This window comes from Heloderma suspectum, chromosome 4, assembly GCF_057233095.1.
Source record: "Heloderma suspectum isolate Gila_16-S chromosome 4, 16-S_ref, whole genome shotgun sequence".
Classification (NCBI taxonomy): domain Eukaryota; kingdom Metazoa; phylum Chordata; class Lepidosauria; order Squamata; family Helodermatidae; genus Heloderma; species Heloderma suspectum.
In genome coordinates, this window is record NC_139461.1 from 100,988,337 (window position 1) to 101,009,734 (window position 21,398).

The window sequence follows — 21,398 nt, forward strand, 5'->3', positions numbered from 1 at the left end:
ATTAAGAACATAGGGAAAGCCATGTTGAATCAGCCAAAGGCCTTTCTAGTGCAGCATTCTATTCACACAGTGGCCAACTATCTGCCTGTAAGAAGCCCACAAACACAACAGGAGCAGTGGTGTAGTTGAGGCAGAGCTCGCAGGGACGCAGGCCCGACACTTTTTCATTAGCAGGGATTCTGATGTCATCTGCCACTGCCCTCAGAATTCCCTGTTCCCTCTGTGCTTAGCTGCGATCCTCACTGTAGCTGCAGGGGGAACGAATTTTACAAGCAACAATATATTGTTCCATGTTGAAATGCAAAGTATTTGGGATGACTTCATCTGGACTGGGCAATTAAGACCTATTTGCTTTACCAAAGATGTGCTCCTGATGGAGATGAAAACTCCTAGAACTGGTTTGTTGGTATGGATCAACACAGCTCCCTGAAATTTTTGGACTGCCCTTGGAAGCTATCTCAATGAGCTCCTGCATTTCCAAATTTACCACTACACCACTGTGTGTGTGTGTGTGTGTGTGTGTGTGTTTGTGTGTGTGTGTGTGTGCGTGCGTGCGTGCGTGTGTGAGTTCAATCCAACTGGGTGTGTGGACATTCTGCTGGAGGGGGAGGGGGGAGATATAATGAAAGAGCTTAGGGAAGGCTAATGGGTAATATTGGGGCACTAAGGGAGTGTGTGAGGGGGCTGTTTAAATGAGAAAGGATCTGTCTATGAGGGCTGAGTTGAGAGGGTGAAGCTTCCATAGAGTATCATATTTTGAAAACCTAAAATGTTTGTGTTTGAGTGAGTGAGTGAAAAAGATTTTAACACCCCTGCATTTTTTCTCAGACATCCAGTTGAAATACCACTGCCTTACTCTCAGCTGCACTGTTTTTGAATCCCAGTTGAAGGCTGTATATCTTACAAGGTTGTATAATCTTAGAAGGGGCGCGGCTGTGAGGGGTTGTGGCTGTGACTGTCACGAAGGGGCCGTGCTCTTCTGAATTTGCCACTACACTACTGAACAGGAGTGCAATAGCACCCTCCTGTTTGTTTCCCCCAGCAACAGCAGCTGGTATACAGAGACATACTGCCTCCAATACTATATAATAATATAGGGCTAATATATAAACCATTCTTTGACTTAGCTTCAATATGTATTTATGTATTTATTACATGTATTATTACTTTTTTCCTCTTGCAAGAAACCCAAAGCAGCTTATGTGGTCCTCCTTCTCTGCATTTTATCCTAACAACCCTGTGAGGCAGGTTAGGCTGAGACTCAGTGAGTGGCCCAAAGTTATCCAGTGAGCTTCATAGCTAAGTGGGGACTAGAACCCAGGTCTCCCAAGTCCCAGTCCGGCACTCTAACTAACTACTACACCACACTGACTTTATGGGATGAGGACTTAAGCTTGGCTCCTAGACATCTCAGAAACCGCCTTCTTCCTTTTGTTTTTTCATGAACTTTAAAAGCAACAAAAGCTAACTTTTGTTAGCTCAAGTCTCATTGTTGCTTTATTGTTACAATAATTCAACAATCTTTTCAATTCCCCTTCAATTACTCCCATATCACCTCAAATTTACCCACCCAGATACTGTCCCACATCAGTTACTCCATAATACAGTATTAACAGAGACTCTATTTAATAAAAGTACAGATAGATGGCTAAAATTAAGAGGAAGTGAGTGGTCTGGTTTATCAAAAGAGCAGGAAACAGTCAGGTGTCTCTACAGACACATACTACCTCAGGGTTAAAATTAACATGCATAGGGATGGATAAAGTAGGCACTTTGTACATAGAATCATAGAATAGTAGGGTTGGAAGGGGCCTACAAGGCCATTGAGTCCAACCCCTGCTCAATGCAGGAATCCAAGTCAGAGCATCCCTGACAGATGGCTGTCCAGCCTTGTCTTGAACGCCTCCAGTTGGGAGAGCCCACCACCTCCCTAGGGAATTGGTTCCATTGTCGTATTGCTCTAACAGTCAGGACGTTTTTCCTGATGTTGAGCTCCTCTTAGCCCATAATGTACAAGACACAGTCACATGCTTCTTAGTATCAGTTGCTGGGTAGCAAGTACTGGAGAGAACTACTGACTTCATGTTCTACTTGTGGGATTCCCATAGGCATCTGGTTGACCACTGAGGGAAACAGGATGCAGGACTAAATGGCCCCTTTTTCTGATTCAGCAGTGCTCTTTTTATGTTCTTACGCTATTCTTTACTTTGCAAGAATTTGGACAATTCAGCATTCAGCCATTAGCCACTTCAGGGGGCGGGGGAATGAGTAAGGCATCAATGACCCAATTGTGACTGCAATACTGTGTAGGAGGACTCTGATGTCTCCAGGGGCCTCACCTGCCCCTGCCTTCAAACACATAATTTCAACTGAAGGGAGCACTATTTGGCATTTGGACACATAATGCTGTCTTCACTAGGACCAAGGCTGACCCAAGTTATTTGTTGCCTGTGGCAAAGCAGAAAATGGTCCCCCCTACCCTCACACATCAAGGTGTACAGTACCCAAAGTCAGCTATGTTATTTTTGGTACATGAGACAGAAAATTCCACAAGCACCTCTCCTCATCTCTGGCAGTAAAATACAAAAACAGTAAATAACTTAAAATTTTGCTGCTCTTTCACAACACCCAAAATCTGCTGTCTGAGGCAGCTGCCTCATTCTGCCTAACAGTAAGGCCAGCCCTGACTAGGACTGGGAAGTTCTGGATTCAAATCCCCACTTAGCCATCAAGCTTACTGGGGTGACCTCAGGCCAGTCACTACTTTTCAGCCTAACCTACCTCACAGAGTTGTTGCAAAAGTAAAATGGAAAGAGAGGACTATGTACACTGCCCAGAGGTTCTTGAAGGAATAGCATCAGGGGGTGGCATGGGTGGGCACTTGCTGAAGGCCCACACCCTGACAGGAGCCTCCGAACATGCCCCTCCTTTTTACCACTGCAGCCTGCTTGTTCACCGGCCTCTTGCTCTAGCCAAGACACTAGTAGTGGTGTGAAGGAGGAACAGTAGATAGCACTGCTTGTATACTCATTGCCTCTCTGCTTGGCAAGCAAGCAGGTGGTAGCCAGGAGGAGGAGAAGCAACAGCAGCAGCAGGTTACTATGCTGCTGATAAGGTAGACTCACTGTGGGGGAGGGGCCCATTGAGGGTGCCTTGGCCAAGGACCCACCAAAGCCTGGAGCCAGCACTGAATCTAATATTATTTTATTTTCTTATAAACATTTTTATAATAAATTGTCATTTTACAATAAATGAAAAGTAGTCATATATTTGGTTTAAAAAAAAAAAACTCTTGAAGAACAACTCATTTCCCAAGAATTGCTTACTGAGAAAATTTAATTTCCCCCTTTTCTTGAAATCACTGAAGCCTGGTATGCTGTCATTGCTTCTACGTGCTACTTTATCTGTAGCAGCAAGCTATCAAACAAACAGCTTAGATTTTTTTCCCCCAGGCCCTCTTAGTTCAACCATTCCCAACCCAGAGCGCCCCCGGATGTGGTGCACTACAACCCCCATCACCCCAGTCGCGATGATGGGGGTTGTAGTCCAACACATCCGGAGGGCGCCAGGGTGGGGAGGTTGTCCTAGCTGAAAGCGGCTCCATTTCAGAGTCTTGATTTCACAGTTCAGGAACAAAGTCCTCCCGGTTGACCCTTTCCGGTGCCTCAGAGAGCGAGGGACTTAAACGCTTTTGAGAGTCCTTTAAATACTATTTTCTCGAATCTGAGCTCCAGCCTCAGCTGAAAACGTCTGAAAGCGGTTGTTTCAACAAGGTAATTTGTATTTCTTTCGGGGAAGAAAGATGCATCCTGCAAAGTTGTACTTTGTACCAACTATTTGACGATAGTATATCGAAACTAGAAAAAAGGGGAAAGAATGCTAGCGTTTGTTTTCCATATATATTCTTCCTCCTTGTATCTTTTGTTATTTATTTCTGTAGGTTATTTGTGTTAGTATTTTATCCCAAGCAAAAACTACCGCCAGGCTAAAACAGCCCCTACCCTAAACACATTTACACAGACGTAAGTTCAGACGTTCAATGGGACTTGCTCTCCAGAAAGTGTGTTTTTAGAGTGGCGGCCCTCCTTGTCATTTGCTCGGACGAGTGGCTAATTCCAACCAGTAAGATTGGTTGATGCAAATTTAATAGAGAAACGCGATACAACGGGTGTGGGGGGGTGCCTGGCCGCGGCGGCGAGGGGGGGGACACGGGGCATTTTCGGGGAAGGAAGCAGGTGTTGTCTTTAGCTCTCATGAGTGGAGAGATCCGTTACCACAGAAAGAAAGGGGAGGAGGGGAAGAAACCTTACACGACGGGGGTGTTATTGCGGAGGGAGGTGTAACAGTCACAATTTGAGTTAATTGGTGGACAGAGAGTATGTTGGGGCGCAATCCTATACTTGTTTAGACAGAAAAAAAAGTCGTACAACTCCCAGATCTCTAAAGCAGCAAGGCTGGCTGGGGAACACTTGGAGTTGTAGGACTTTTATCTGTCTAAACATGTATACAATTGCGACCAAAAAATATAAATAAAGCCAAACGGTTACCAAAGGATTGCTATGGGAGGAGAAACCAAGAGCACAAATCAGGACGGGAAAGATTTAAGGGAGTGAGATTTACAGCAGGGTCGAAAAGTCTGCTCCTGGATATAATCAAGATTACATTTAAAAATCTCTCCTGACCCCGCCAAAGCCACACATAGGGGAAAGAGGAACAAAACATCTGCTTTTCCCAAATCACATTGGGATGCTGGGGCAGTCAGGGTGTCATCTGTCACCCTCCACAAATCCAATGTGGATAAGGGAGGCTCCAGTGCCAGAGAGAATACAGTCTTTCCAGGGCCTTGCTGGTTGGGGGTAAGGCACCTTTACAACCCTTCCAGGTGTCCAATGCCCCCTGAGGGTCTGCCCAATATGTGAGAACCACTGACCTAAGCAATGATTATAGAGATCTACCAACAAAGATCAGCAGACCTTAATACTGAACAGAATATTTTAATTTATTTGAGGTGTGCAGTTGGACAATACCTTTATTAGGCCCAACCCAAATAACACAAAATTGTGCAAGCTTTCGAGTTCCCCAGAGCTCTTCATCAAACTTTTTTGTACCACTTAGACTGATTAAGTGTTCTGTACAATTTGAAAGCTTACACAACGTTGTGGAGTTTAGGTTGGTCCTAATAAGAGTATTGCTCAGTAGTTTTGTTTTGGATTTTTTTCTAATGGATCAGCATGGCTACCTTTGTTCTATTTTTAAAATGTAGTTGTTTATTGGTTATTTCAATACAGTGTATCCTGCCTTCCTCACAATCACTCAAGGTGACTTCCCTAAACATGAAAAAAACAAACAAACCATAAATACTAACACTTAAAAAACCTAACATTAATAGAAATCTTTTCTGTTGCAGAATTCTAGTGATTGGCGTGTCAGCTTCTCAGTACCTTTATGGAAGCCATGTTGATTCTTTTTCAGCAATGCTTGTCCTTCTATTTTATTTTTAATGTTGCTTTCAACTAACTTACCTGGAACAGATGTTAAGCTAACTGGCCTGTAATTTCCTAGATCCCTTTTTAAAAATTGGTGTTACACTGGCCATCTTCCAGTCTTCTGGTACGGAGGCTGATCTTAGGGTCACGCTGCATATTTTGGTTAGAAGATCAGCAGACTATGCTCTATATTAGGGGTGCAGAACTATAATTGGGTGGGGGCCAAATTGCCCCCCACCATGCCCTCTGTGGGCCAGATGATGCCCCTCTCCCATTGTGAGGGGGAGTGGCAAGCAGGAGAATCCCCATCTTTCTCTCCAGTTTGAGATAATGGCAGGAATTCCTCCAGGGGGCGGGAGCTTGGAGGCCAAGCCCTGTCTACCCCATAGATGAACCCAAGAAGGCTCCATAGGCTGGATGTGGAAGGTCCATGGGTTGGATTAGACCTGTGGGCTGGGGATTCTGCATCCCTGCTCTTCACCCTATCCCACCCTACATACAGAATCAAGAAACACTGTAGATATGCAGTCTGATCCTAGGTATGTTTACTCAGAAATAAGTTCCACTGAGTTCTGATCTCACCAAGGTGCATAGGATTGTAGCCCATGATTTGCAGTCTTGCTTTTCTTCTTCTACCTCTATGCGGAACACCTCATTAAAACATCACCATGGGGAAGCTGAAATAACTCAAAGTTTGCCAGATCACTCTATTTGTGAAGGCTGCCCTAGCCTAATTTTGCAATCATTATTGTTTTGCTTAATTATATCTGTTGCAGATCTTGATATTTGCTGCTTAAGTCCTTGAGAGACAACAATTCATAGAAACTAAGGTGATTGCTGAAGGAATCTGTTTGCATTTGGTAAATGTTTGCAAAGTGTGTGGCCTTAAAAGTCTTCAGGCATATCTAATCAGTTTTTCTTATATATAGTATTGATCTTTGCTAAGCATAATCTATTCTTGTCAATGCACCAGTGGTGGCAGAGAATGCTTGAGAGGTAGGGGAAGCTATGAGCATTAATGGGCCCTTTCAGTCTGATCTGATGCATTCTTTCTCAGAAGTAGGCCCCACTGAGTTCTGTTGGGCTTACTCTCAAGTAAGTATGCATAGGATTGAAGCCTTGGACTTTTAACTCTTTGGAGTATTAAGTGGAAGTCCTGAATCAAATTGTAGCAAGGTGCTACCTGTTAATGACAATGAATGAGACAAAACATTGAAGTGAAGTGTTGCTACCTACTCGTTAGTAAAAAGAGGTTTTATCATGTTGATATTTTTTTAATAGACCATGGAGGAACAGGAATATCCCTATACATTAATAAATGTTATAGGAGGCACAGATGGAGTATATGAAGACCATGTGGAGTACCTGGAACAACATCTTAAGCTCATCACCATGAAGGAATTTCTTGAAAACAAGCAAGCTCTTAGTCATAAAATCAAAGCAGTTTTTATGTGGTTCCATAAACCAGTGGCCAACAGGGAGCTCCTGCAAAGCTTGCCTAACTTAAAGGTGATTGCAAGTTCTGGTGTAGGAGTGGATCACCTGGACCTAAAACTGGTCTCCAGCTTTGGTGTGAAAGTGGCTAACACTCCATTTGCAGTTTCCAGTGCTACAGCGGACTTGGGGATAGCTTTGATGCTGGCTTCTGCTAGGAGGATTGTGGAAGGTACAATTTCCAATTAACTTTCTAAAAAAAAACCAAACACCTATGTGTGAGTATAATTATGTATGGGATGCTATTGTTAAAAACCATACAATAATCCAATAATGGAATTTCTCAAATCAGCTTGTCAGTATAAAACATTTCCAAACAAATCTAGAACACATTATCAGCATTTAAAAGCATCTGTCCTCTTAGTACTGTATTAGATTTTGCTAACCATTTTTTCCTTGTGTGCTACAAGCACCTCATTATATAAACCTAGAATTAGAAGTGATCATGTGCAAGGACATCTGCCCGCAAAACATCATCAACAAGGCATCCTGTGTGGGTTGGAGAATTGCGAGTTTCACTAGTAAAGACCTGCACAACCCTGTTCTACATAATTTCCATTATACAATATTACAGTGTAGAAACTGATGCACTGAAAGTTGATCACAAATAATCAGATGTCTGTGGAAGTGCACTTAAGATGCACACTTACTGGGTACTGTTCAAAGGATGTGATAACGTCCTACTGTGGGAAGAATTGATATTTATTTTATTTATTAAAAAAAAAATTTAATACCACATTTTGGCCATAACAAGAGCCCCCAAGGCAGTTTACAACAGTCAAATCTCAATGCACTTAAAAACAGAGACCATAAAAAGCCAGAGTAAAAAAATTAAAAGTGTGGTTAGCAAAATTAAAATACATGAAAAACCTGGCAGAATAAAAATGTCTTATGTTGCAATCCTATGCTTGTTTAGACTCAAAAAAGCCCAACTCCCAGCATTCTCTAGCCAGGCTGGCTGGGGAATGCTGGGAAGTATAGGACATTTTTGTGTCTGAACAGGCATAGGGTTGTGCCCTTAACTGCTGACCCAAACGAGAACAGAGATGGAGACTGTCTAATCTACCTTGGGAGGGTGCTACACAGCCAGGCTGCTGCTATTGAAACATGTCCCCACCAATTGCACCTTTCCTAGAAGCAGAACTCAAAGCAGGGCCTCCAAAGATGACCTCAGCTATGGGTAAATTCAGGTGAGAGGAGGCAGCCCTTCAAATATCCTGGTCTGAAGCCGTTTAGGGCTTTATAGATAAAAACCAGCACCTTGAACTGGACCTAGACACAAATGTGTAGCCATATAGTTTTATAAATAGCAATTGGCGTGCAATGATCTTAAATATTTGTGCTAGAATTTCTAGCTAAAACTCTCTTATCCAGTCGCAACAGCACTAGTGATATAATTTCATAGTTTGTGACATATTGCTAGCAAAGATGTAGGCCTGCCTCACCCTAAGCAGTTATTCCTATCCTCAACACAAGTTTTAGAGCTGAGCTCCATGTTCAACAAAATCATGTGCTGCTGCACTCCTTCATGGCATTACTTAAGACTGCAGGTAGGCTCAGGATTATGGCTTTCTTCACATGGAGCTTTTATTCTGTGATTGAGATTGCTCCTTCACAGAAGTTTGTGGGCTCTTTACACGACACCATGAACCTCCAAGGCGTCTCCTGCACTAAATGCCCTTTGTTCCATTTTTAAATAGATTGTAGATAATGAGCTATCGAATTACCCCGTTGTGTTCTGCTTGAGTTCGCTCTGTGAAAAGAGGAAACATGGCAAGAAGAGGAGTGATATCAATGAAAGATAATGGAAGACTCAGATACGAGGAGAAAGAGGGGGAAAGGGGACGGGGGAAAGGAAGCGGGTGAAAAAGGGAGTTGTTGTGATCCTGCATTTAAAATGGAAGCAGAAAGCCCCGTTTTAAATGCAGGATTTTAGGCTGGTGTAGAGATGCCCTATGTCTGAGTGCTGCCTCATGTTAACCCTTCCCCCCCAAAAAACCCCTACAGCTCCCTATAAATACAAAACTGCTATATCAGGGGGAAAGGATCCAGCCTAGCCCTCTCTTTGGCATCCTAGTTTTCTATATATACAGTGTTTTTACATGGAGTGCATTAAACTTTATTCTGTCGCCTCCTGTCTGAAGTGGTAGAGCCCTAGAAAGACAAGATTACAACATTTTCCTGAATATGTAGAGCAGCCCTGAGAATAATTCCTAAGAAAATGCTGCCAAGTCTCTCCCATCTTCAAAGGATTTCATGACAGTCAAGAGGAATAGAAGGTTTTCCCCCTTTTGAGTCTAAAAAAGCTTACTGGAAATAGTGGCAGGCAAATCAGCTTTATGTGGCTCAGTTTTAGCATTCTTGCAGGGCTTCATTTCAGCCTGGATTCATCATGGACCTTGTCTCAGTACCATGGTCCAGCTCTGGAACATAAAAATAAAGATTGCCTTTGAACATGTGATGAACGTCCTTTCCTAATCACTGATGAGTAACTGCATGTAGTCTCCACACATCTGGGATTATGAAGAAGGGTTTCTAGGCTGAAAGAATGTACCTTCTCTGTAGATTTGAGACCTGGTACCTAGTATTTTAGAAATTAGAGCATTGGGTGAGTTCTTGCTACTTTAGAATATAGCTCAACCAGTGCAATTTGCCACACTGGGATGGGCACTGCATCTTTTTGTTGTTGTTGACTGATTTCCTAAAACACCATTCTCACTTCTGTTTATTTTAATGTCTAGGTAATAAGATTGCAGTTTCTCCAGAAACTAAACATTTCAATGCTGACTGGCTGGGAGAAGAAGTAACCGGTGCAACTCTGGGGATCATTGGAATGGGCACCATTGGTTATAAGGTGGCCCAGAGAGCCAAAGCTTTTGAAATGAAAATTCTTTATCATAACAGGAACCGGAGGTAAACACCTCTGATGGATTGTACATACAGTGAACTTGTTTTTACTCTAGATTTCTTTTCTCTGATTTTACCTTTCTCACTTCTGCATTAATCACTTCCATTCTGCACATAAATCCATTGTGATTTAACTATTACTGTCTTCCCCTGATCTGCCAGGAATGTGTACCTCAAATCTCTAGAAAATGTCTTGGGGCCAGCCCTGGACATTGCTATAGAGTCCTGTGGGGTGGGAAAAGGTAGCTGAGATGGTACAGGAAATTATGTGGGATAGGGAAACAACTGGGGGTACAGAGAGATCTGTGGATGGGGAAACATGCTTAGGATTATATCAAATTTACTGTGTAATCCTAAACATGTTAACCCAGAAGTAAGTCATACTAAGTTCAATGGGATTTACCCCCAGGTAAGTGTATGTAGGATTGGAGTCTTTATTCCTTAGTAAATGTGCTTATAGTTGCAACCTGCCTTATCCACCCTGATGATAGTTTCAGTATCTGGATCTAGAGTGAAACCTGGGGACTGATAACTTTGGTAATTTAATAAACAAATAACCAAAAACAAAGATAACCATGCTGGTCCATGAGAAATAAAAACCCCAAATCCACAGTTTGGCAATACCTTTATTAGGAATTTTGGTTGGTCCTGATAAAAGTATCCAGCTATGCATTTTGGTACTTTAAGAGTTGTATGATGATGAGATTGCTAGAAAATCAATATTACAACATTTGGTATAGATTTTAAGATTTCAAGAAGTTAGAACCCAGGAACTGTAAAAAAAAAAAAAAGTGTTCTAGAATCCCAGAAACTACCAAAATAATTTGAAATAAAATGAGGAGCCAGTTAGTTCTCTCTGCCTCCTCACTTTGCTTTGCTGCTGCTGTCTGTGGACAATGTCCTCCAGTTCTGAGGTCACTGGTGCTGTTGTGCTTGTTGCGGTGTGTGTGTGTGTGTGTGTGTGGTGGGGGGGAGAGAGAGTGAGTGAGGATTTACTCAGAAGTAAATTCCACTATGTTTAATGGGGATTACTCCCTAGTAATTGTGTAAGTTTGCAGCCAAATACTATAGGTTATTATAGTCTACAATACATTTCCACCCTTTCCCTTGCCCGCATGCTATGTTCAGTTTGCAATTAAATTTTTTTAAGTGCCATCCAGCTCTTTGCTGGTCCTAGGCACTCCATCCTCCCCTTCTGGATTCGGGCCTGAAAGACCAAGGTAAAGTGTGGATGCATGGAGGGTAAGTTTTAAGCCAGCACAGTTTGGAACATTGCACAGTTCTGTCCCAAAAGTAAGCAAGAGGTTAATTAGCTTGCCTTCTATAAAATTTAAATTGTAGTAATTATTTCTCATTATGCACATATATTTGCATATGTAAATTAGCATATGCAGAGTTGTGCAGTTTTTTGTCCCATGGGCCTGAGCCCCAGATCTTTTAGGTACCTAGCACCACTCCTGCCTGGCTAGCAGGTTTGACCACTATTCATAACACTATCCATATTAACTTCCCTTGTTTTAACAACTAAAATGAACTTCTCTATTATGAGTCAGTGACCTGGTTCATGCAACATGACAACCCGTTGTGGGTTAATTTATGCAACTCCCAACTGGGGTTGCTGTGGCTTGCTGTGTTCTCCCAACAATCCCTGCATAACCTGAAACCAGTCAGTGGTTGGTACACACTGCAGCTCCTCATGTGTAAATTAACCCACGATGGGCTGTCGTGTTGTGTGAACCTTCAAATAACCCCCACTGGCTGGGATCGGATGACACGACAAGCCACAGCAACCCCTGCCATATTCATAATGGTAACTGCAGCTACTCCCGGGTGATGATGAACTGTCATGTCATGCAAACTGGCCCAGTGTCTAAAATTTACAGTTTCCATTGCCTTTTTGGCAGGAGACTTTAAGCTACACAATTGTCGCTTTTTATCATGAATATACCATGAATGGTAATATACACAAACCCCTTCAGCCAACTAAAGATATTTTTGATGGACAAAGCAATCCTATTCTCTAATTACATGGTTTGGGGGTGGGGGAGATACACCACCAGTATACCCATGGAACAAGCCACTGAATCCTATAAGAGGGGTGGGTGGGAACACACAACCAGAAAATACAAAAACGGTGTTAAAACATCCCAGGAAACGTCTCCAGCACCTATATGCAGAGGAAGCCCATGAACTGAAGATGATGAGGACAGACCCTCAGCACCCCTTCATTGTAACACACACAACATGCAAAATGATGACAGAACAGCCCCAGTTCACAAGCCCTACTGGTACAGTCAGCAGCCATTCTGCTACTGCCACATTCTGCTACAGCCCCAGTCAGCCATCCAAGCAGAGGTTTGAATCCCCTCATATTGCTCATAAGCACTCTTTCTGAGCACAGCACACGCATGCGCTCCAAAAGAGTGAGGAAGGCAGGCCCATGCAACACAGTACCCCAGGCAGAAGGCCTGCGGAGAGCAGCCCTCTGGAGAAAAGTGTTCAAGCCCAGCCAGGGAGAAATATAAACTTAATGGGGAGTACAAGACCCAGCCAGGGAGAAAGAGAAACTTAATGGGGAGTACATCTACAACAGCCTGAACACTTAGAATCATAGAATCATAGAATAGTAGGGTTGGAAGGGGCCTACAAGACCATGGAGTCCAACCCCCTGCTCAATGCAGGAATCCAAGTCAAAGCATCCCTGACAGATGGCTGTCCAGCTTCATCTTGAATGCCCCCAGTGTGGGAGAGCTCACTACCTGCCTTGGTCATTGGTTCCATTGTTGTGTTGCTCTAACAGTCAGGAATTTTTTCCTGACGTTCGGCCAGAATCTGGCTTCCTGTAACTTGAGCCCATTATTCCATGTTCTGCACTCTGGCATGATCGAGAAGAGATCCTGACCTTCCTATCTGAGACAACCTTTCAAGTACTTGAACAGCGCTATCATATCTCCCCTCAGTCTTCTCAAGGCTAAACATGCCCAGTTCTTTCAGTCTCTGCTCATGAGGTGTTGTTTCCAGTCCTCTGATCATCTTCGCAGTTCCATGACCAACAACACTTCCATTTTGTTTGGATTAAGTTTCAGCTTCACTGATCCTAGACAAAATGGGTCAGATTTCAATAGCCTTCCTGGATTTGTACAGAAAAGGGAGACAGAGCTAGTCATCATCTCCATATACCAAACCTCATTTTCTCAGGTGATCTCTGCCAGTGTTTTTATGTAAATGTTAAATAGCAACTGAGACGTCATTTATGTTCAATGTTTAACTAGAGCTAAATGTTTGATTCCTGCAGAAATGAGGTGGAGGAACAGGCCATTGGGGCTGTTTATTGCCAAAAGATGGAAAACTTACTCTGCCAATCTGACTTTGTGATGCTGGCTGTGAACTTGACACCTCAGACATGCAAGATGATTGGGAAACAGGAGTTAGAGCTCATGAAACCCACTGCTACTCTTATCAACATCTGTAGAGGTAGAGTATAAAATACTGTCTTGGCACTCATCATAACCACATTTTCTTTCAGTGCCATGAAACTAATCTCTGTGTGTCAGCAACTTGTCAGTAAAATCTTGTTTGGAAAGGTGGTCAAGACTTAAATACCTGTGACTCTGATGTACTTAGGGCACAATCCTATACTGAAAATCCACCAGGTAAGAGACTGTAGATCTGATGGAAGCTCCACTATGCCAGCTGAAAGCCAAATATGCCACTGCCATGGCAGATAGGCTGGTGGAATGTCCTAAATCAGAGGTGGGCAACTTCAGGGGGTCTGGGGGCCCACTTTTGACTCTGTGGACCCCCTCCCACAGGCTGTACTCCTGCCACCACCACTGCTTTGTTGAATATGGTGGTAGCGGTAGCAAAATATTTGCTGAATCTCAGCGGCAAACTACTACAGAGGGGTAAAAACGTCAGTTTTTGCTTGTTTTCAAGCTAAACATGACCATTTTATCCCTCTGTAGCAGTTTGCCACAGAAATTTAGCAACAAAGTGCTGGGTTTTCTGCTGCCACTCCTGCGAATTTCAGCGGTGTGTTGGTGGTGGCAAGGGTCACACTGGGGGTGGTGGGGGCCACATGCACCGCTGCCCTAGATATACTAGTGAAACATTCTTGAGGGGATGACTCCCCGGCGGGTGGGGGTGGGGCTACTGTGATGTTGACTGTCAAGGCTGAACTATCAGGCTAGCTGGTGCAGGTGGAATGGGTGGGGATTGGTCCCATGGGTCCTGAGGATGGGGTGCTTGTGTAGAAAGTGTAGTCTTTGGGGTGTTGGAGCCCTTCCTTCAGAGCTGCCTGGGGCTTCTTGGGATTTGTGTTCTTGCTGCCTGTGTTGCTGGGGCTTATATGGTGGGGGCACTGTGGCAATATTGTGTGTGTGTTGTACATGTTGAGTCCTTTGCTCCCTCTCCCTGAAGTCTCTGCTAGATAGGCGAAAATGCCCGTCTAGCTAAAATGCAGAGTGGGAGGTATGATGTGCCTCCCTCTCTGCATTGGGTACTCATAAGCCTCCAAGTTTGGAGGCTTACAAGTACCCAGGGCAGATCAAATAGGACTGCGACTTAAGTAGACTAGTCTCCCACTTTAGACATGGTGGAGCTAGATGGACTAGATATTGGACACGCATTATAGTTTGGCAAAAATCTCTTGGTAGAATTTTAAAGCCTTTGTTCTATAACTTGCTGTTAAATAATGTTTTAGTTTAGAAAAATTATTCTATTTTTAATCTAGGCCAAGTGGTTGATCAAGATGCCCTGGTGAAGGCGCTCCAAAATAGAGTTATTAAGGCTGCAGCTTTGGATGTGACATACCCTGAGCCATTGCCAAGGTAAAAATGGTTCAACACGAAATGCTTAAGTAGTATTTAGAATCAATGCTTGCATGTAAACATTTTGGCTCTGCATACCCTTCCTTTGGCATAATCTGTCCCCAAAAGTACTCTGACTCATCTCTGATTCATTTTGGCCCCAGGATTGTTTTAAGTGAAGGTAGCTGGCCATTTACTCCAAAACAAGGCAAATGTGTGTTCAGTCTGGGGGTTACTTTTGGCTAAATCAGATATGTTATGTGATATAGTGTCTTAATGTAAATACACTGAAACGGTGTTCTTCACTGCGAGACCCAAAGGCCACTGGCTGCTCCCAATCACCTCAAGTGTGGCTCTCCTCCTCCTCTCCCTCCCTCTTTCTCCCTCTCTTTGCAGTAGTTCCTCACTCTCAGCAAAAGCTCTCTAGCTTTGCCTTGTCGCTTACTCTAGTGGTGGGACAGCTGCTGTGGTCTATCTAGCCAACTGGAGGCGGCTTTTGGGGTGAGGATCAGGAGACCTGTTACTCATCAGATGAAAGGTGACTGAGGGTGAGGGGAAAGAAGAGAATGCAGAAGCAATCTTCCAGTTAGCTGTGATAGGAGAGGACCCCAAGAGGCAAAGAGCAACATAATTGGTGATACATTGTGCAGGTGCCAGAGGTGGTAAGGAATTGAATGTGGGGGTACGAGAGCGTGGAACTCCCCTGGGAAATTTTGCAGCACTGAGTAAAGCATAGCATTCAGTGATGAGAAAAAGATCCATCCCAACCAAAGGACCAAGTGAGCCTGCTGGAATTTGCCTACTGGGGGAGGAAAGAGGAGAAGGGCCCCAGTCCAGAAAAGGGTAAACAAGTAAGTTTTTAATAATCATCGAAAGCACATGAGCATCAGTGCCTGGCTTATCACAGAGGGGAGGCCATTCCAGAGGGAGGGTGCTACCACAGAGAAGGCTCATTGCTATGTTGCTGCCAGATGGGACTCTGCAGCATTTGGCATGCCTGCCTGTGCCCACTGTTAGGGCTGATTCATATATTTTCCTCTCTCAAGTGTAATGCAGATATGAATATTGTTATGTTCTTGGAGTCTCTCTAAATTGCCTTCCAGGGTTCCCTTACAACTCAGTGCCTCTGATTATAAAAAGACTGTGGATTCTCCCCAACTCTGAAATTCTTGAACTGGTAACATTTGTTCTACTAGGTCAAGGTGAGGGGCTGAGTGAGGCCTGTGGCTGTGGTGTAGCAGGAAGTCAGGCTGGGGAGGGAGTAGATCTAAGATGGAGAAGAGAGATGATTTTGGCTCTCTGCAATAGATCCCTACCAGCTGAGAGGGAGCAGGAAGCTGTTGAACTGCTAATGTTGTGGAGCCTCATCTTGAGCACAGGGTAAATAAACCTTTTATGAAAGAAGCACCACAAGTCTCCAGTGTCCTCCTTCTCAGAAAACTGAAGTCTGAGTCTTATTTTATTACCAATATGTGTGCAGCATTGGCTTAATTAGAATTCACTTATCTGACAGATATATGGCCAGCCCCATTACATAGGCAGCCCAAATGTTCCCTTGAAACAGTAGCAGTTGTAGGGACACCAATGAAGAAGGGGGCACCCAACTATGGAAATCTGAAAAGTACTTTTCAGATTGTATGGTACAATTTATTGGGGATGCAAAATATCTTGAGCCAGCCCTTCATAGGTAAAATATTCCCTAATTAATTTTTGGAAATTTTGCTTATAGTTGCTATAGTTATAGGATCATACCTACTCTCTAATATAACTTTGAAGCAAACAATCATATAAAAGCCTATATTAATATCTGTTCAAATCCGTAAAAATTTTGTACTCAAGAATAGTGTGACACATTTTACTCAGACTTTAAATAAACTTTATTTTCTTTTTTTCCTTCAGAGACCATGCTTTACTACATTTAAAGAATGTCATTATAACGCCTCATCTTGGAAGTGCAACTTCACAAACCCGACGCCGTATGATGGAAAACATGGTTGAAAGTATCCTGGCTGGTGTAAATGGTCTCCCAGTCCCTAATGAAGTATATGTGTAATGTGTCATGCATATGTTGCTGGTGAAATGTTAGCTCTGTATACATTATTCTGTATCTGTCTCAAAGTTTTTATATGAAACTCATGAATTTGCACAAATATTCCTCAGGTGTGTAAAAGAAAAATGAATCAACATGCTTTTCATTGTTGCATCTTTAGCGTGTTCCTCAGATTGTTCTACAGATTGTTAAACAGAATAGAAAACAAATTTGAATAATAAAAGTTGCAATATTTGCTGCCCTTAAGAAATGTCTCTAAATGAAAGCTCCAGCACTGACAGGGCTGGCATATCACATGAGTGTGCTGCCAAACATCGCAAGGACTATCCCCAAAGGTGCCCATAACATTTGTGTGGCTACAATCTGTGGGACAACCTGCATTTTTCTCAGATAAAAAAGTTTGTACCTTGAGTATTCCAAAATGAGATATAAGCCACATGAGAAGCAATTAATGGTGATATTTTACTGGATCAAATTTAGCAGACTCCACCTACAGCCAAATGTTCACCCTTTTCTGTGTAAATATGGAAACTATAATTGTACTTACCTAAAATAAAAGCTGACATCACTAACACTGCATCAGATGTTTTGGGACAGGAAGGGAACATTAACGTTGCTTTGTGTTTAAGTGGGAAAGGGCAGTGTTTCTGAATTTAGAAGCATAACTCGCATGCTGCCCAATCCTATGCATGTTTACTCAGAAGCAAATGCCACTGAGCTTACTCAGGACTTACTCGCAAACAAGGAAACATAGATTTCATTCTTAAATACGCAGACACCAAAAGATAAAAGTAGCCTCACAGTAACTCTATTTTCTTTCTAAAGCAGAGGCTGAAATATATTTTGAGATATCTGTGTGAGAGCAAGAGGCTGTGACTAATGATCTCCAAGGATGCTGCACCGCCACCTTATTGTAAGGAGGTAGTGTGTGATAACTTGCATTCTCAGTTGCGTGTTCTTGCCAGCCCTACCTTATTTATTTATTTATTTATTTATTTATTTATTTATTTTTTCATTTCATTTCTATACCGCCCAATAGCCGAAGCTCTCTGGGCGGTTCACAAAAATTAAAACCAAACAACACACAATAAAACAATTTAAAATATATAGAACATTAAAACCACAATATAACAATACAACAACAATAAAACCTAGCAGCAGTGCAGGAGTTTAAAATACAGACTTAAAACAGCAAAGATAAAAATTTAGAAAGCTAAAATGCTAAAATGCCTGGGAAAATAAAAAGGTCTTCACCTGGCGCTGACAGGAATACAATGTAAATGCCAGGCGAACCTCACTAGGGAGCTCATTCCAGAGCCGGGGTGCCACAGCAGAAAAAGCCCTCTTCCTTGTAGCCACCCGCCTCACTTTCTTTGGCAAGGGCTCACAGAGAAGGGCCGCTGACGATGATCATACGGTCTGGGCAGGCACATATGGGAGGAGGCGATCCTTCAGGTAACCTGGCCCCAAGCCGTTAAGGGCTTTGAATGTTAACACCAGCACTTTGAATCGGGCCCAGAAATGGACTGGCAGCCAGTGCAGCTGGAAAAGTACTGGCATAATATGAGCTCGCAGGCCAGTCCCTGTTAACAATCTTGCTGCCCTATTTTGGACCAGCTGAAGTTTCCGGACCGTTTTCAAAGGCAGCCCCACGTATAACGCATTGCAGTAATCCAAACGAGAAGTTATCAGAGCATGGATAACTGTAGCTAGGCTATCTCTGTCCAGATAAGGGCATAGTTGGTATACCAGCCTAAGCTGATAAAAAGTGCTCCATGCCACTGAGTTCACCTGTGCCTCAAGTGACAGTTCTGGATCCAACAGCATCCCCAAACTACGAACGTGATCCTTTAGGGGGAGTGCAACCCCCTCCAGAACAGGTTGAATATCACCTAGCCGGGCAGACGAACCACCCACTAACAGTACCTCCGTCTTGTCTGGATTGAGTTTCAGTTTATTGGCCCTCATCCAGTCCATTACTGTGCCCAGGCACTGGTTCAGAACAGCCACTGCCTCACCTGGTTTTGATGAGAAAGAGAGGTAGAGCTGGGTGTCATCCGCATATTGATGGCACCTCAGCTCACACCTCCAGATAACCTCCCCCAGCAGTTTCATGTAGATGTTAAACAGCATGGGGGATAAAATAGAGCTCTGCGGAACCCCATGGCACAATTGCCATGGCACAGAGCAATAATCCCCCAGCACCACCTTCTGGAATCGGCCATCCAAGTAGGAGCGGAACCACTGTAGTGCAGTGCCTCCAACTCCCAACCCAGACAACCTATCCAGAAGGATACCATGGTCGATGGTATCGAAAGCCACTGAGAGGTCCAGGAGAATCAACAGGGTCGCACTCCCCCGTCCCTCTCTCGGCAGAGGTCATCCCACAGGGTGACCAAGGCAGTTTCCGTTCCAAAATCAGGCCTGAAGCCCCATTGAAATGGATCTAGATAATCCGTTTCATTCAACAGTGCCTGGAGCTGTCCTACAACCACCTGCTCAAGCACCTTGCCCAGGAAGGGGATGTTGGCCACTGGCCTATAATTGTTAACATCCTCTGGGTCCAGGTTAGGCTTTTTCAGGAGTGGTCTAATTACCGCCTCTTTTAAAGTGGCAGGCACCACTCCCTCTCTCAAGGAGGAATTTACAACCTCCTGGACCCAGCCAGACATCCCCTCCTTGTTTGATTTAATAAGCCATGAAGGGCAAGGGTCAAGCACACAAGTGGTCGATCGGACTTGGCCAAGCACCTTGTCCGCATCCTCAGGCCTCAGTAACTGAAACTCATCCAATAAAACTGGACCAGACGGTGCTCTGAACGCCTCTACCAATGGAACTGTATTAATGGTGGTGTCCAATTCATGACGAATCTGAGCGACTTTATCCTCAAAGTGCTGTGCAAACTTGTCACAGTGTGCTACCGAGGGTTCCACCGTCTCTCTCCCTGGCCCAGAATGTAACAGGCCGCGAACCACTCGGAAAAGCTCCGCTGGACGACACTGAGAAGATGCAATGCTGGTGGAAAAGAACTGTCTCTTTGCCACCCTCACCGCCACAGAGTAGGCTTGATAGTGGGCTCTTACCTGTGTTCGGTCAGACTCAGCACGAGTTTTCCTCCACCTGCGTTCTAGCCGTCTCCCCTCTTGCTTCATTGCCCTCAGCTCAGGTGTATACCAAGGAGCTGGCCGGGCTCTGCTCAGAGGGAGAGGGCGCTTGGGCGCGATCGTGTCAGCCGCCCGAGTCATCTCTGCATTCCACAGAGCGACCTGGGCTTTGACAGGAGCACCTTTAGGTAGTGAGGCAATCCACCTCAGGCAGCTGATTTGAAGAGTCATGAAAGGAAAGCAAAATATTTATTGTTGCATTTTGACTGCCAGGGATGGTGAGAAGTGCTCATGAGCTTTGGATGTTTCCAGATGGATAGCTTCTAGTGCTACCAAAGTGCATTGTGCAGCTATTCCACCTTTCCCTCCATAATGGATTGTTTGTGGTAAAAAAAAGATGGGAGAAGTAGCAGGAAAACATGGGAAGATTAGAAATGGAAGATGACATCTGGACCCCTTGTAAAAATTTCATGAATGAGGCAGGGCAATTGCACAATAAAGGCCTTATCTGGAAGTACCCTTTCTACCTCAGGTGCCAAAATAACTACTGGTCTTGGATACTATGCACCTTGCTTTGGTGGTGGCATTTCCTGCTCTGCCTCTCTGGCAGCAAAATGCCTTGGACCCTGAAAGGAGAGGTTATAGAACTAGCCTTGTGTAATATAGTTATCTGTCCCTGGGAAACAGGTCACCAATGATCAACACACTTTGGGAATTAAAATGGGATAGATACAGGAAACACTGATAACTAGCTTTTCCCTTTCTGAAATATATGTATATATTGGGCTGGTTGTAAACTGCCCCACTCTTTCAGTATTTGCACTATTTTGGGCTCAAAATTAATCTTAGTGAGGAGAAAAAGATACTAAATTGTATAGATGGAAGAGGAATAGGATGGGTTGTTTCTGAACCAGCTAAAACAAAACAGGTTCTGAAGGTCAACAGCTATATGTCATATTGAACTCAGTGGGTCTTCTGAATAAATATGCATACGTCCGACCTATACATATTTACACAGAAGTTCAGTGGGACATACTTCTGTGTGTTTAGGATTTTGGTCCAGATTTCAAATTTATGCCCATTTTCTTGGGAGTCACTGAATTCAGCAGAAATTAATTCTGGGTAAGTATGCATGAAATATTCTTATTTGGGCAATAGCGTTGTCAGGCAAACTAAGTCACAAAACAGTGTGCAAGGTTTCGAGTTCTCCAGAACCGTTCATCGGGCAAGATGGTAAACAAAGCAAAAGTGGGGGGAGTAAAAAAAAAAAGGCTAATGTTCAAGCCATGGGGTCATCAAACACCTCCCCATCCCTCTTTGCTTTTGAAATACGAGTTCTGGTGTTTGTTTGTTTTTTCTTCTTATGCCCAACACAGCAGCGTTTTGCTTTTCAAGGTTTGTTGTTGTTCAGTCGTAGGGCTGTGTAAATCATCCATCACGTTGTGCGCCAAAAGTACGTTTGTGGCCATACTCTCGTCATTCCCAGGAAAGATTTTGGAGACTGGCGGGTGAGCAGAGGCACCGTTGCACAAGGACTGCCTCATGCCCG

General features: G+C 43.7%; 1 protein-coding gene across 1 annotated transcript; it reads left to right on the forward strand.

Annotated features, from left to right (window-relative positions):
- Window positions 1-3,667: 3,667 nt before the first annotated feature.
- LOC146347197 (uncharacterized) lies at window positions 3,668-17,323 on the forward strand. The gene is made up of 6 exons (XM_084850070.1): window positions 3,668-3,773; window positions 6,768-7,152; window positions 9,722-9,893; window positions 13,183-13,361; window positions 14,620-14,716; window positions 16,595-17,323. Exons 2-6 carry the CDS (start codon window positions 6,771-6,773, stop codon window positions 16,746-16,748), a joined length of 984 nt encoding a protein of 327 aa, XP_084706196.1. The 5' UTR covers window positions 3,668-3,773; window positions 6,768-6,770; the 3' UTR covers window positions 16,749-17,323.
- Window positions 17,324-21,398: the final 4,075 nt, after the last annotated feature.

Excerpts from the sequence above, each read along its gene's own strand:
- LOC146347197 (XM_084850070.1), top strand. The coding sequence starts at position 6,771 with ATGGAGGAACAGGAATATCCCTATACATTAATAAATGTTATAGGAGGC. Across the intron at positions 9,894-13,182 it reads TATCATAACAGGAACCGGAG|AAATGAGGTGGAGGAACAGG; the intron begins GTAAACACCTCT and ends TGATTCCTGCAG. Across the intron at positions 13,362-14,619 it reads TCTTATCAACATCTGTAGAG|GCCAAGTGGTTGATCAAGAT; the intron begins GTAGAGTATAAA and ends TTTTTAATCTAG.